Source organism: Bacidia gigantensis, assembly GCF_019456465.1.
Source record: "Bacidia gigantensis strain McMullin 20006 chromosome Unknown contig_74, whole genome shotgun sequence".
NCBI classification, from domain to species: domain Eukaryota; kingdom Fungi; phylum Ascomycota; class Lecanoromycetes; order Lecanorales; family Ramalinaceae; genus Bacidia; species Bacidia gigantensis.
This window is the reverse complement of record NW_025408613.1, coordinates 1283068-1299537: the sequence shown is the minus strand read 5'-3', so window position 1 is coordinate 1299537 and position 16470 is coordinate 1283068. Positions and strand designations below refer to the sequence as shown.

The 16470-nt window shown below is 48.6% G+C and overlaps 5 protein-coding genes across 5 annotated transcripts; 2 read left to right on the top strand and 3 right to left on the bottom strand.

Annotated features, from left to right (window-relative positions):
• Positions 1–6092: 6092 nt before the first annotated feature.
• KY384_000770 (uncharacterized protein) lies at positions 6093–6736 on the bottom strand (the record flags this gene model as incomplete). The annotated part of the gene is made up of 2 exons (XM_044809304.1): positions 6093–6387; positions 6408–6736. 2 exons carry the CDS (start codon positions 6734–6736, stop codon positions 6093–6095), a joined length of 624 nt encoding a protein of 207 aa, XP_044665291.1.
• Positions 6737–7339: 603 nt separating this feature from the next.
• KY384_000769 (uncharacterized protein) lies at positions 7340–9493 on the bottom strand (the record flags this gene model as incomplete). The annotated part of the gene is made up of 4 exons (XM_044809303.1): positions 7340–7976; positions 8167–8345; positions 9138–9268; positions 9334–9493. 4 exons carry the CDS (start codon positions 9491–9493, stop codon positions 7340–7342), a joined length of 1107 nt encoding a protein of 368 aa, XP_044665290.1.
• Positions 9494–10511: 1018 nt separating this feature from the next.
• Positions 10512–11534, top strand: KY384_000768 (uncharacterized protein; the record flags this gene model as incomplete). Its single annotated transcript, XM_044809302.1, has 1 exon — positions 10512–11534. One exon carries the CDS (start codon positions 10512–10514, stop codon positions 11532–11534), a length of 1023 nt encoding a protein of 340 aa, XP_044665289.1.
• A 361-nt stretch (positions 11535–11895) lies between these two features.
• Positions 11896–13519, bottom strand: KY384_000767 (uncharacterized protein; the record flags this gene model as incomplete). The annotated part of the gene is made up of 2 exons (XM_044809301.1): positions 11896–13288; positions 13341–13519. 2 exons carry the CDS (start codon positions 13517–13519, stop codon positions 11896–11898), a joined length of 1572 nt encoding a protein of 523 aa, XP_044665288.1.
• A 967-nt stretch (positions 13520–14486) lies between these two features.
• Positions 14487–15404, top strand: KY384_000766 (uncharacterized protein; the record flags this gene model as incomplete). The annotated part of the gene is made up of 1 exon (XM_044809300.1): positions 14487–15404. The coding sequence occupies one exon, from the start codon at positions 14487–14489 to the stop codon at positions 15402–15404; it is 918 nt and encodes a 305-aa protein (XP_044665287.1).
• Between the last annotated feature and the right edge of the window lie 1066 nt (positions 15405–16470).

Below are 16470 nucleotides of genomic sequence, written 5' to 3'. Positions count from 1 at the left end.
GCCCGTGGCTTGAAGATCGACATCGGAGCAACGCGTTGCTACGGCTTTGGGCATGCTCGAGCCAGGAAATGAAGCTTGACGTGGGCGATGCATTCCATGTCTGCACGCACGAAAACATGAAGTTACGAAGGGTAGTCACCCTCCGATGGAGTGGAGATGTTTGAAAGTGGGCGCTTTCTTCCTGTCCTTGCTCGTCTGTTCTGCAGTGAAAACGCCTGGTGGTAATTTGAGAATGCGCCATCAGGCAATCACGGTGGCGGACGAGTGGGGTCGAGAACGTTTTCAGGATAGTCTGAATCTGGGAGGCTTATAAGAAACCCATCTCTCTTCTCCCTTCTTCCTTCTTCTTTTTTCCTCCAAGTGATCTTTTCACTGCAGCAACCATTCTGACGGACAATCTTCCTCACCACATCTACCACACTCCCATTCCATCATTCAACATCTTCCCTTCATTACAGCACTATCATCTTCTTCATTCTTTGTCACCTCCATCATACTCTTCTATTCTACACCCCGATCTCCTCCTTCCAAGCAATCTCCCTCCCACGCATACGTCCTCCCCCTCAAAGCCCTCCCCTCCAGGCCATGATTCCTCCTGAGCATATGAGGCTAAACTGCATCTCAGAAAGACAGAAAGACAGAAAGACAGAACAATTACGGAAGGCGGGGCAAGGAACAGAAAGACAGAACAAGTTGGAAATAGTAACCGGGGGCAAAGAGTAGAAAGACAGAACAAGTTGGAAATAGTAACCGGGGGCAAAGAGTAGAAAGACAGAACAAGTTGGAAAATGTAACCGGGGGCAAAAAGCAGAAAGACAGAACAAGTTGGAAAGAAACCGGGGGCAAAGAGTAGAAAGACAGAACAAGTTGGAAAATGTAACCGGGGGCAAAAAGCAGAAAGACAGAACAAGTTGGAAAACGGAAGGCTGGGCATAAACAGAAAGACAGAAAAAGAACTCGATATATTGTACTTCTTTGAAGTACGACATAAGAAAGTACGCTGACATCTACAGAACTCCTACAGATCCTTCACATTCCATCCTCGCCCTCCTCTTGATCCCAAAGGTACCCTGGTTTGGCGTACGAGCCCCAACAGAAAAGCCAGTATCTCAGATCCTTGCAATTGACTCTCACTGACAATCATCGCAGATCAGATCACACATACACCATCAAATCTTGGCGCTTCAGAATAGATAACTCCTCCCTCCTTGAACTCCTTCCTCTCGATCCCAAAGGCATCCTGGTTTGACATTGACAATTTAATATAATAGTTCGTCCTCCTCAACCTCAGTATATCTCGATTTTTACTGACGATAGTCGTAGCTATCCACGCAAGATTAGGACACTGCCGATTTCTTGCAACTACAGCACCCATCCTAGCTTTCTCACCCTCCTCTATACATCCCGACCATCTCGTGCACATCCGTTAATCCGCGCCCTCTCTGTTCCCAAAGATATCCTGGTTCGGCATATTACATCTTGTTAACACGTGAGTCATTTCATGAGAGCATTCTACTGCGGCGGACAACAGTGGCAGGATAGTAAGATTGTATTGAAAGGGTACAGACATAATGAAAAGGATGCGGGGGAGAAGGAAAGATCTTGGAGGTAGCTAGGAAGTTTTGGGGCTGGAACGGTATGCAAAGGTCTCGTACACACGCATTGTGTGAATGATATCTTCTTCGAAGTACCATGAATCTTTCAAGATACCTTTCTTCACTCCAAGACTTGATACCCGCTGTCTCGGCGATGTTTGTTCTCGCAGTTCCGTCTTAGACTTCCCTTGTCCAAGTCTTTGTGTATGTCTCGGCTGCGCTGCTTGTGGTTCACAGTTTTGAATGCACATACCCGTCGCAGGATTACATATAAACACTGCGCAAATTCAAAAGGCTCTCTTCTTTAAACAGAGCACAATCTAACAAGACCACCGAATTGCCAACGATCCTGTAGAGCATTCCTCGACCAAGTCTAACACTCTTACCATCCATCCTTCCCCACAAACTCAAGCGTAATGAACAAACTTCCCACCGAACTCGACCTCAACATCATAGAGCACCTTCAAGACGATCTGCTGCGCGCACCGGAGTTTACGAACGATGATCAGATATGACAATTGTCACCGCCAACCGCGCAGACCCTTCAAGCCTTACTCAACTTGTCGCTGACAAACCACTACTACCACAACATCGTGACACCAATCCTCAACTCCTATCTCGACAAACTCATAAGCAACACCTACCCCCCTCCCTGGCACAGCAGTCACAACCCTCAATCCTACCATCCTGATCGACGACGGACAATAAAACGCCAGCAACTCAACCACTACATCATGATCAACATAGCGAGTCTAGATCGCAGACTTTTGCGCTGGGTGGTCCGCAGAACGGCGCCAGTGACGCCGTTCAGATTCAAAGCTTCCTATCGTGCGGATTATACGCCATCTGTGTATGTCAGGCAGTATGTGTGGGACTTTGTGGAGGGGTTGCCTGAGAGGTATGCTGGATCGCATGAGGTTTATAGTTTGTGTTTCTTGAAGTGCCATAATCCGGGAGCGATCTGTTTGAGATGGCTTGAGGCTGGGGAGGAGATTGAGGTGTCGAGGGTGTGATTGTCACGTAGGGGGGTGAGTAATATACACGAAGCAGGGTGTCAGTGTATATATATATATACTCAGCGATCGATTCAGAGGTATGTGAAGATCTGAGTTGAACTTTTCCGCGTTTGTAAAATCATGTGTCATGTGCTGAGAACTCATCGGTAGTGTGATATTTCGTTCTCTGTGATAGTGTCGTAATTTTTAAACACATTGTAGAACAACGATATGCACATCCACATATCTCTAGATGCCACGGTTTCTGTCTTTCACACATTCCCACGTGTGACATTCACTGCTTTTATTAAACTTAAATCGTTCCTACTTCTTTACCAACCCACCTTCTCACCAATTTTGGAACCAGCTCGTGAGCTTCATAGTCGCCACCATGGACAAGCTCCCCCTAGAACTCCACAAAATGATCCTCGAAACCTACATATCTGACCCCGCCTTCTCCTCCTCCTCAGACCTAACAGCCAGCCACGAAGTCATAACCACCGTCCTCAACATCGCGCTCACAAATAAGTACTACCACGCGATCGCAGCCCCAGTCCTCTCCGAACTCCACAAAGGCATCGTAACATACGCCCGCCTAGCGCCCTGGCACCACGAACAAAAACTCTCCGCAATCCACGGCACAAAGCTCGAGCAATTCAACGCGTACGTCACAAGCCTCGCTTCCCTCCCCCTATCTTCCGCAAATTCGTGGTGCGCATGACGGCGCCGTCGCGCTATCGGCTCTTCCATATCGATCGGCCTATCTCGCCATCTTATTTCGTAGGCCAGCCGTACTTCAATAGTGCATGGGTTGAAGATTTGCCGATGGAGGTAGTTGAGAAAGGGCGTAGTAATATTGAGCCTGCGGGGATGGTCTGTATGCTGAAGAGTTTTAATGAGGAGGCTGTTTGTTTGGGGTATGGGCAGACTGCGGCTAGAAGGCCGTTCTTGGAGATTTCGAGGGTGGAGGGGATAATGGTGCAAGAGGCTGATTTTTCGTCGAGAGAGGTTTTGAGGAAGGCGAACGTGGGTGCCATGACGAGTGATACGTGGGGCAGCAAGGTGTCACACCTCCTTCATCAATCGGCCGAGTTCCTGAATTCGGTCACCTTATTGATCAGTCAGCTGGCTGATTGATCAACCAGCTCTTATTAATCAATCCGTGTTTAATTGATGAATCAATTACTTATACGTTAATAAGGTAGCTAACAAAAATGGCTCTATTAAGGGATATAAGCTAATCCTCTTACTCTAGAAGCTTTTAGTTAAAGTGTATTAAAGCTTTCTATATTACTATTAATATTATGTATTCGCAAGTTGAGATGATGCTTGTCTTCGCCGTTATTATTATAAAGCAATATCTTGCAAGAGATAGCGAGGTTTGAAGCTAATAATATTTAATTAAAAAGCTTTGAAACTTATTTTGATTGAAATTTTAGAATTCAAGATAAAATTAAAAAAAAAGAATAAGGAATCTGGCTTCTTAATGTTAAGAAAGCCTTATTTAAGATATCTTGATTGACAGATAAGCTGATTAGTCCATCAATCTATCTTATTGGTTAAAAAGACAGGCAATTCATGAATTCGACCGATTGATGAAAGAGGTGTGACTGGTGGCTCGAGAGTGAAAATAGTAGGGGTAAGGAGGTTGTGATGTGAAACTGATGGTTGGGGGAACGGGCTGTGAGAGTATGGTAACGTGGCGGACTATATGGTGGACTTTCAGTTGATCAAGAGCGAATATCATGAACTGCTTTGTTAATATCTAATTTCCGTGCTACTTTCATTGCCAAGATACGCTCTCTAACAAAGGATCTCTTCCTAAGTGTCGTTCAAGCTATTATTGACTCAATAGAAACTATAAGGACCTTGAGGCTCAAACATGAGAGACGTATAGCCGGAATCTCCCATGTCATTCAAAGGCGGTCTCGTGGGCCTCTTTCATGAGCAGCTCCCTCGGGTTGGTCTATTGGAACATGGCCACGCGAAACTCGCAGGGGCGAAAGAAGGGCAACTTCAACCTTCGAGGCCTGGCTTACAAGGCACTATCTAGGATCTATCTCCCTAAAATTGGCTATAGGACTTGGCGTGGCCATGCAACAACCAACCCTCCAGATGAACGAACCGGAAGATATATTTTCCGGTCCGGATGCTAGGCAGCAGTATCATTGTTCCAGTGATGCCTGTCGCATCAAGGACAAAACAATCCTACGAACGCTCATTATTCAGTTACTAGTCTCGTCTCACAGTGTACAAAGACATGAACAAGCTACCAGCGGAGCTGCAGCTCCAGATAGTGAACAGTGTTACGCAAACCCCTTTTTCATACTATCCATCCAAGTCAGATGCCTGCGACTTCTTGAAATACGCATGGGTCGATCTGGACTGGGATGAATGCGTAGGTTGGAGTTTGATAGCAGACATAAAAAGTATGAGGCCTTGTGAATGGGACGTAGCCTTCGAGACTCTACGAGCCGTTTTCAACTTTTCGCTCACGAATCACCATTACCATGCACTGATCACGCCTCTCCTAACCACACTCCTGGAAACCGTTATTGGATCTCTTGCGAAACATTTGACCTGCGACGATACGTGGAAGGACACTGCGGGCCCTGAGGGTAGGGCAAAGTTGGCGAATTATTTCTTCAATATTATTCGTCTCGACGACAGGTTCCAGGCCTGGACAATGCGAAAAACCGCAGAGTATTGTCCATGCAAACCTTTGCCGACAAAGGGCAGAAGTCTTCCTATGTATCGCAAACCCAAAGGTATACCTCTAGACATGGAAACATTCAGGTTGAAGTCATGGCGCTCTGTGGAGGGGCGAGAAGTTGTCACATTCTGTCAGCTTTCTGACGCAGGTAGACAACGATTTGCGATTACATTCAAAGAGCACGTCGGCTTGTATCCTTACACGATGGAAATTGTACGACAATTGATATTCATAAAAGGAGATAAAGCTTGGAGGATGCGAAAACTTACTTTCGGCTCGCTTGAAACGGCTCAGAAGCCGTTGATATTGCCCCACCCATTTCCTCACTGGAGACCTCGCAACAGGCCAAAGGTACCTTTGCATATCTCGACACTTACCTGAGGAAGCAATATCACCTCACCGTGGAATTTCTACTCCCTCAGCATCTCGATCGCTGAACGCGAGGTCATAAAGATTAGAAGAGACATGTACTTCAGACAAATTGATCTTTTACGGGATATTTACGAGCCGGAAAGTTCAAGTGGCACAATATACATTCCCATAGTAACAGGTCGGGAATTGTTACAGTCACTACAGCATCTTTCTTGGGCCAAGAGCATCGCCTGTCGTCATGGCAGTTCCTTTGACAAGTAGACACAATTTTATGCAAAAGGCGCACTGCCTGACACTGAAATAGCAAGCTAATGTATGCCTCTTTTCGCTGATCACATCGAGCATACGTATTGCAGACCTCTAAATCAAACCGCCTATATCAAAGTCCTTTCAACCCCAACAGAGATCCCCATTCGTTCAACCCGTCGCATTCTCTACTTGAACAGCCCCATTCTCCTCGCCTGCAACCGCATCATTCTCTTTCTCAACAGTTGAGACCTCAAATACATTACTCTCTTCAACAAACTTCAGAGCAATCAAATCCGGATAGTAGCTTTTCAGTTTACACAACAAAGCCGTCTGTTCATGCCACATGTACGTCTGTAAATCGTCTCGCAGGCCGGGGACCCAATCCGGGCGGATATCAAACTGATTCGTCCAAAGCCCCGTGTATGCATCGTAAGCGAGGGAAGCTGCCAAGGAGTCTTGGGCGCTGTCAGCCTCATGATCCACTTTGTGAAAGGGCCAGCGAGACGGATATTCTCGACATATTCCCTCAGCTGGATCGATTTACCACGCGTGTCCAGTTTGGGCATATTCGGATGCCAAGGAGGTAGGAAGAGTCTTATAATGGCAATGAGAACGCTGTTCAACATAGGCATCCCGATGGCGTGATGGCGTCGGCTGGTGAGGGACATGTTGAGCAGATCAGTGAAGGAGCGCTGAGTCGAGTCCATTGTACTTTCCATTGTACTCTTACCTGGTTCCTTACGGAGCTTCCGTACTTCTCGGACTATCATAATGAGAAGTTCCTCGGGAAGATCGTTCAATGTCTTCGCCATGATGGTGTGCTTTATTTGTTGCAAGAAATGAAAGCAAGATGAGAAATTGGCAAGGAACAATCAACGTTAAGTAGTACGAATCTTGAGAGATGTTGCTAGGCTCTCACGGCGAATGTGTCGCCACAGAAAGCGAAGATATTGCCATGCTAGGCGACCACACAATGCCTCGACACGAGGGTCACACGCAAGATGTGATGCGATACCAGTCTTGCATTGTTCCAGAGAAATCCAACATTCCGGTGTCATACATAGCAGTCAGCGGACTTACTTCGTCGACACATCCCTACGGCGTGTAAAATACCGACATCCGTCAAGTGAACATTGTCCTACTTTGTCAATGAGATTGCCGCGTCAAAGCGCCTCGTTTGCTAGTCATATGCCATATACTGCGCTCGTGCTCCGAATAAATCAATCAGTACCACCAGCCTTGATTTTGCACAACCCAAATCGGCCATAGCATCAACATACGCGTAGCCGACGAAACCCGGACAGACAAAACGGACAGATCAAGCCGCATGCTCCGATATAGCTTATATCAAACCCAGTACCCTCATCTATAATATATACTCACCACAAGCTCCTCCAATCCCCTCCCAAGATTTCCTACGACGTCTGCACCGTCCCATCCCCCTCTCCCCCTCCCCCTCCAAGGTCACACTTATACTGATACCCAAAAACCCTACTAAGCGGGCTAAACCCCGTACTAACAGTCTGCACATTAAAAAGCCCCAAATGCCTCCTCAGCCTATAATCAATCGGATACGGCTCCCAGCGGCCCGCATACCAGAAAATCTGGCCACTGCCCACATCGAGCTGCACGCTCGCCTTCCCAACAATCAGCTGCACGACGGCCTGCAACCACAGCGCGACATCACTATACCGGGGCACCTCCATACTACTCTCCAAGAAGGGGCCGAGAGCGATATGGCCGTAACAGGGCGAGGTCTCCAGATAGATGGCGGTGTTGCCGTAGGCGAAGGGGGTGATGAGGGGAGCGGAGGAGTTGGAGGAGAGGGGCATGTAGATGTTGGATTCGTTGGCGATGCGCTCGGAGAGCGTGGTCGTGCCGTTTATTACGGCGAGCATGAGTTCGCCCAGGTTGACGGTCGCGGGGACTACAGGGCGTTTGTTCTGGAATTTCATTTGGATCACGAGCGTGTTGGTGGGCGAGAAGGCGCTGCGCGAGGGGAGGGTGACGGGGATGTAGCATTGCCAGAGTTCGGGCTCGCCGAAGTAGGCTCTGCGATGGGGTGTGGTTAGTTGGGGTGAGCTGTCAAGGATTGTGTAGGTGTGAGTAGGGTTCGTAGGGGTTTCAGGGTTTTTTTTTTTGCAATGAGATATTATAGATGATGGGAGGGATATCTTGAGGGCCATCATGCATGTATGTGCGTCTCGGTTGATGGGGGAAGGGAGGTTCTAATGGTACGTACGGCTGTGCTGGTTGGAGGTCTTTCGAGTCGCAATATAGTTTTGTCGGATCGAACGTTAGAGCTGAGGATACATTGGAAGTGCTGTTTCCAGCTGACCAATCTATTGGTCCTTGATCAACATTTGTAGTTGTCGAATTGATAGGATCTGTGTCGTTGTGAATTTGGACGCCGGCATCTGTCTGGCCTAAAGCGAGACATGCAGCATGAACAAAGAGCCAAATGAGCCCGCAGATCAGTGTACAGACATGGTGCATTGTAGACTTTGGCGTTAGGGGTAGTCCAGGCCCCAACTGCAAGGACCGAAATGATGAAGGGGCTGTGAAACGTGCATTTACATACTTGGAAGGCGTCTGTAATAAGTCACCTCGAATATAGCGGGTGAGGAAGATTTGTTCAAGTGATGATGTTATCAATCAATGCACTGCCTCCAGTTTCATTATTCGTACCAATTTTAACAAGGTCTCGCGGATAAAGTTGACGATTGACGCACTTTCTGTCAGTTTCGCGCATGCGCGTTGGGCGTTGGAGCCGTCCACACGAATCGGAACAGAGACCGGGAAATAATGAGCGAGTCTGTGCTGCTAATAGCTTGAGCATCGAGATAAGAAAGAGCCGCGAATGCAGGGTCAAGAACGAAACATGTATGATTCTTGTTTCTGTGTGTCAAAGCTTGCAGCTCGACGCAGACATTGGTCCAGCCACATTTTCTCGCGAGCGTCATCCAAATAGAATTGGCAAACAAAATCGCTGAGGCTTCGGGGCTTTCTTGATTTTTTCTTCTGTGGACGAATTTACCTTGAAAACATATCGAAAGAGTGTGAAGTCATTCCAAAGTTCCACAACGACGCAGATAGTGCAAAAATGAATGACGTCCGGTCCTCCCACTCGCGATGAATGTCGCACGACGATGGCTCCTTTCTAGCATCCGAGCGTTGTGAAATCGCCTAGAAGACTTCGCATGACCCACTCACTTGTGGTTGTGGTGGCCCAACATCAGCTGTGGAGTCTCCAGCCAGCGTAGTACTGCTGCCCTCTGAGCCGAAAACGGTGCAGATGACTTCGCCCAACAAGCTGATCTTTGAAACGCTGACATTTGGATGGTCTACACAAGAAAGGATTAGTATCATCTAGGGTGTATTGAGGTCATGAGGAGACGCTTTGACGTACCGATGAAGAAGGTATTTGGTGCATTGGTCTGAGCAAACACTACATATGAGTCTGCAGCATCAACACCAGTGAAATTAAGTTCGGCCTGGAAGTTTAAAGCTGGAGTGGAAAGTGTACTGGCAGCCTGGAGGGCAATAGCGGCGGCAATGGTGAACTTCATTGTGGGTGTCTTTGGGAGGGCTAAAATACCGAACTGAGAGAAAAGCTGTGGTGTATTTGATGTGTTGATTCAATTAGTAGTGATGGAGCTTCTGGGGGAAACTTGATGGCAGGAAGAGAACTCTTTATATGTCAAAGATGGGCTGAGTGAAGTGCAAATTGGTAGTACCAACATCCTTTTGGCTGTGCTCGGGTTCAGAGAGTGCGTGATTTCTGATCAAATCACGTTCTGGAAATCGCAGTATTAGCAGGCATGACTTCTCAGGCTGACAACGGGAGAGAGAGAGAGTTCAGAAATACCAGTATTCGTCGACCGATTCCGTGTGGTGCGTTGCATTAAAGGGTACCATAAATACTAAGTGATGCACCCGGACATCAAGCCCCAATCCTATGATTGGAGGCTCGCAAGCTTTCAGGACCCCAATACCCCACAAATATCGTCGTCAGGTATATATCTGTATTTCCAGAAATGGCAAAGTGGTATGTGGCAAGATGTTCTTATCCACTTCACGTGGTTGCAATTATCTAGCTGCATGCTTACAGGCTGATTTTCTGACCTTTGTCCATTGCATATCCTTTCCAAACGGGCAGATATGCATTGAGGGTATACTCGGACGTCTGTCTTTCTTTCAGAAGTCATGTAAGAATGTCACAAGGGGCGGTGGCCCAGATCTGTCCGAGAAGTTGTACTGCTGACTGCACTGAGTGGTACTGCCAGAGGCGATGGATATACCGGCAAATGCGAGCGAGTTGCTGGACATAGCATTCCTGAACTATGGTTTCGAGCGGCTAAAAGAGCCGATCTCGAGGATTTCCAAGTTTCTTTCCAGCTCCTTGTAGAGGAAGATGCAGGGAACTCGAAGACCCCTCGGACAGCCATGTCTTGGCACTGGCATTTCTTACATTAGGTGCCCGGCGCTCGACCGATTTATTTTTAGCACGCCCTCATTCACTCAACGACCGTCCTTGACAAAGCGCAAGAGGGCCAGCTCTGATCCTAACGATTACATGAGTATACCATGACATCCAAGCCCTCCCTCTATGGCTTACCCCGGCCCCCGAAATCCTCCACCACTAACTCAGCCTCCAACTCCGCCTTTACCTCGACCCTCTCCTCCCTCCTCGCCTCCTCCACAACCACGAAACCCCACCCGACGCGCCCCTCAAAACCAAGATCCAAAGACGACATCTTCCACACCTCAAACCGCAACACCAAAAAGCGCGCCCTAGCAGACATCTCCCAAGATGGCTTGCAACAGACGCACTCCACGACTTCCCAAGACGTGGACGCCGCATCCTGGCATCGCTCGAAGCGGAAGATGGAGGAGAAGAGCAGATTGTACGCGAGTATGAAGAGAGGAGATTACGTGCCTACTACGGGGCACAGGGATAAGGAACGGGACGGTCTGGTGGATTTTGATCGGAAATGGGCGGAGGGGCCAGAGGGGGATGGCGAGGGGGAGGAGGGGAGTAGTGACGACTATGCCACCTCTGGCGACGAAGACGCCGGTGCAAACGGTACGGAAGAGATGGTAGAATACGAAGACGAATTCGGGCGCGTGCGGAAGGGGACTCAGAAAGAGGCCGCGAAGACAACTCGATCCATGAACGCGGCGAAATACGCCGGAGAAGAACTAGCGGAATCCTCTGCCCTGCCTCAGAGGCCGGAGAATTTGATTGTGGGGGATACAGTGCAAGCGGCGGCTTTCAACCCGGATGAGATGGCGCAGAAGCGCATGGACAATCTGGTGGGGAAACGGGATCGGAGTGCCACCCCGCCGGAGGAGGTGCATTATGATGCGAGTAGTGAGGCGAGGAGTAAAGGGGTGGGGTTCTATAGGTTTAGTAGGGATGGGGAGGAGAGGAAGGGGCAGATGGAGGAGTTGGGGAGGGCGAGGGAGGAGACGGAGAAGATGGGGCGGGAGAGGGAGGAACGGAGGGAGAGGAAGAAGAGGGAGGTGGAGGAGCGGAGGAAGGAGATTGCGAGAAGGAGGGGAGAGAAGATGGCAGATCAATTTTTGGAGGGGTTGGATGTTGGGTGAGTGTGACTGGGGAATTGTTTCCCATCTCAAACCTGCATTGAAGAGGGCCGAACGAGTGGCTTCGCTGAGATACATGGCTTGATTTTGTTATGGGAGATTAAGTGCACTTATGAGCAATTGCAGTTCCAAGTCTGCACAGGGCAAGAGGGAACCGAGGAATGTGCAGAAATCAGCTCGTTTGTATTCTATCATGTGCCCAGAGAGCTTTCAAATTCACAAACCTCATTAATCGTTTATATTGTTGTGAAGAATCGACCAAAGATAGGCAGGAAATTCGGACTGAGTTGCTAAGTGAGGAAGCGGTCTTGAGTGATATGAAGCTGAATGGCCTCAAGTCTTGTTCCAGGCTCCGCTACTGACCTCATTCGCGCAGATCCATCGAAGTTGAAGTAGAACCAGGTTCATTGAGGTAGTACTCTGCTTCCAATTGCGGATTTGCAGCAATACATTCCTGCCATATTTTCTCCTCTGCATCGGAATTGTTTCTGCACCTTGAATCGATCAATTGATCCCGCCGTCTCTGCAACTCGGTGGCTTCTTCTGGTCGACCTGATTCTTCCACAAGATCTGCCAACCATTGCATATGGCGCATTTCCTGCGTGTCATTCCATCCATAGGCTTCAGCCCCATTAAAGGTTGCCTGGCGCATGTATTCCTCTGCCTTGGCATAATCTTGAAGCCCGTCATAACACCTCGCCGCGTATGCTAAAGCGCTAGACCGGATAGTGGAGTCTACAGACTTTTCATTCTTCGCTCGCGCCTTTGAATCAAGCCTGAGAACCTCCTCGCAGACCTCAAGAGCCTCTGCAAAGCGTTCAAACTGCATGAATAGGTACGAAACATCCATCTTTATGGACAAGCACCTCGCGTGAGTCTGTCCCAAGTCACGCGATGAGGTCTTGAGCAACTGATAAACAGCGTCCAAAGTTCGTTGCTTGAGGGTCTTCGAAAAGCTCTCTGCTGCCATTCCTTCGAGCCAAATGATCGTTTCATGGGCATACCCAATGTGCACGCTGCAACGGTCAATGAAACTCGATGCGAAGGCTTCGCCAGTTTGTTCAAACTGGTCATCATCGAGCGCTGAAAGATCTGAAAATATCGAAGTAAGAGGATGCTCAAGGTTTCTCAGCGCACAATTCATGGCACAGAATTGCTTAAGTAGTGTTTTCGCAAAAGTGCGACCCATAGGCTCCTCGATTAGGCAAACACAACTTACTACCACCCTTAGGACAATCTCTATTTTATTGCTGACCAGTATGCCCTTTATGCCTGATAGTAATAGATCAAAAAGCTGAGTAGCCTGTAGAATCCGGTTCCGGTGTAGAAAGTCGGCCATTTGCCGGCAGTTCGCATCGAAATCTGACAGCATCCCCTGGTCTCGATCATTGACGTAGTCAGAAGTAATTTGGCCGTTCCAATTTACTGACTCGAAAGATCCATCTACGAAGTTCTGACCAATTTTCAAGATTCGCTCTGGTATTCCGAGAGCCGGCGGAGTTGTAAGTGGAGAAGCTGGGGGTGTCAAAACACTCATTCCTGGAGGCGTTGCCGCTTCGTTGTCAGAGGTAAAGGTGACTCGTTTACGATATCGGTTGAGTTTATGTCCAGAAACAGTCCTACCATGGACAGTGATTGTTGATGCTTTACCTTCCATCGACCGTTGCGTTGTCTTGCGAATAGCTGCTTGCATCTCAGCGCCTCTGACATTCTTTGCGATATTCCATTTTCGAATGCGGTCTTTGTACATCTTCCGACTACAAATTTAGTGAGCATCTATGGATTGAGATAGAACATAGTGACATATACCTTGCCCTGAACCCGTATCGGTTTTCCATCATCTCCATGACATTTTCAAGCTTATTTGCGGCGTACAGTTCCGTGATTACTGGTCTGTACTGCACCCAGTCGTCTTTGTTCATTGTTTTTGTCACTTTTCTGATATCATTCGTATTGCATTCGGCAGACGCTATCAAGTCCGCCTCCATGATTTCCGATGGTTGAAGCATACTTGGACAATAGCTGACAGTAAACGAAGAGCTTGGAAGATCTTGACCATGTTGCTCCACTATCAAGCTCTCATCACCAACCCTCAAAGAGACCGGGTAATTCTGCCACTGCCGCTGCGTGACATGGTGCGAGCCTCATCCAACCGGATCTTTCTCGCCATCATAAGATAGCAGTGGCTCTATGGCTTGAGAGAAATCATCCATGGGCTTTTCAAGAAGAGTGCTATCCATGATTGAGGACTCTTGGTCTGACAGAGAGTCTGAGTCCCGTAAAGTGATATTGAAAGCGATGCAAAGAACAGGTAGGACAGTCAAGAGCCAGCCGGTACGCAGCCGGTTTTTATGTGATTCGGAAAAATAGCAGGCACTGCCTCAGAAATATTTTGTCTTCGCATCCCCCGAGTTGGCGTTGAGACCAACAGCATGCCTGCGGCAAGGCTGAAAAACCGATTGCGAAAGTACCAAAATCCTGCATGTGGCTTGCATATGCCAAGGATCTTAGTAACGAATGAAGATGCAACCTATCGCCCTGGTTCTTTTGTGAGATTTGTCCCTTATTTAGGAGCCGCGAGTAGATGTGAGGCAGAACGAGCGCACCGTAGCAGTCCCTGCAGACCCGCAACCTGTAGATTGAAGGTCGGACTGACTGTGGCCTCTAGATCAGAAGAGGTACAGGGCCAAGATTTCTCCAATGAAGTGAAATTTGGCCGTTACACAACGCGTCATATGTTGGGAATATTTTGACACCCGCGTTTGCCACATTTGACAACACTTCCATCATCTAAAAATCCGTCAGATACTCATCAGATACTCCTGACTCGTCCCCCATAGACATAATGACCCTGTTGCTGATGATTCAGCTGGAGACTGCAACACTTTCATATTGATGGTTACAAGCAAAGTCGCCTCACCCGATACTCACCGACAATTTCGCGGCTCCCCCACCATGGTGGGATTCCTAGATCTACCATACGAGATCCGTCACGAAATCTACACGCTCTACTATCTCTCGACAAGACCCGAATCACTTCGTATCAAGCTATGCCATGAGCAGGACAAGTCTCCCACAACACTTAGAGCCCCAGTACCGAATGGCAGGTCTGCTCTGGTTGCGACCAGCAAACTCGTCAGCCAAGAAGCACAGCAAGTCTTCTGCGGAAGCTCCACTTGGAGGATCAGCAGCAATCTATCCGACCTTATTCGGCCAATTCAAAATACTTCCTTCTTCGTCATCGACCGCTCACTCCTACAACACGTCCTCATTGAATTTGACATTGTCCACATTGTGACCATGAGACTCACATCTCACACCGGTTTGTTTCAGTCCTTCAAATCACATCGGCTTTCGGAGGACCATAACCGCTTCGTCCGCTCTTCAGACTTGCTGGATAAATTGCGCGTACTCTCAGGCTGCCATTTCAAGTCACTGACACTCGACACAACCTACGCATCCAGAGAGGACGGAACCCGTCGTTACGGTCTGAATCTTTTACCCGGAGCGACCGACATCCTCTCACTCGACTTACGATCCTCGCTCACGAAAGACACTCCAAAAGAAGAGAAGCTACCGTTACTATTATATGAGGCATTCGGACTGTACAACATACCATGCTTCTCGGCAGAAAGAATCCTTGTCCTAGGAATGCGCAAAAAAAGAGAATGGAAAATGGCGCACCACCACGGATTCGGGTGCGATCATTGCCCCCTTATCGAGGGCCAGTACGTGACAGACGCTTGTGATTGGGTGGCAGCGCGGAATGAAGTTCGTGATGAAGCGTTTGGGTGGCATGAACGGTATGATGTTGATAAGAAGAAGTACAGTAAGAAAGTCAGGGCACGAATGAGGCCGTTGGGATTGTATTGAGAAGGAAGGACTGAGGGAAAATAAGAAGCACGCTTGATAGAATTGATCGAGGGCTGTTCAGCGAGGTGAGGCGTGATTAAGGCTTCCGAAAGAGTTGGACATGCGTAGGATGATAAACTAGCGGCATGTCACTGCAACGGTGAGACAATGTCAGTAACCTTGTACCCAAGCAAGCTCGGCGATAGTGACTTGGTAGCGACGTTGCCAGTTTTGATGGGACGTACGCCAAAGCCACAGCAAGCAGAGAAGGACGTGATACCATATTTTTGATACGGCTGGCTTGGTGATCAATGGGAGACAAGCCTAGAGCATTACGCTCGCGCAATTGGCTAAAAGACTCGACAGTCAACTAGAGAATTCAAAAAGAGGGATGACACTCATCTTTTTGGAGGGTCTTTTCATCCTCGCAATGTTTTCAAACCCCGAACGTCGACGTCCTTCCGTACGTGCCCAATCTTGCTGTTCTGCGACACCAGATAGGCCGTTGATATCGTATTCATGGCCTGCTCCACCAAAGCCCAATCTCTGCACTCTGGATCGAGCAAAGCCTATAACAATCAAAACACATCACTTGCTTAGCAATTTCTTCGCCCGTAACCAGGGTTTCAATGAAGATATCATGTACACACTACCCCTAGCATATACACGCCCTCTCCCTCATATCTATAGCCATTATTGATATAGCATATCCATGCCCCTCCTCCCCGTCCTCTTGAATCATGCACGCTCATGGTATGGAAGCCCAATTATCCCCCTCTTCACCCCTTCTCATCCACACCCAACCCTCCACCCCCCTCCCCACGCTCCCTTCTCTTCCTCACTCCCACCCCCTCATCATCTTCTTTCCCCACTACCTCACCCCCCTCACCCCCCTCATCATCTCCCTCTTCCCCCTCCTCAGCCACAGACCCCCAACTCACCACCCTCGCCAACCCTAACCCCCCAGCCCCAGCCCCAATACCCGCACCTATACCCCCACCAATATCCCCGCCCAACTCCCCGATCATCGGTCTCCTCGGCTTCCGTCTCCCCCTCGCCCTTCCACCCACGAAGGGTGTTTCATGGT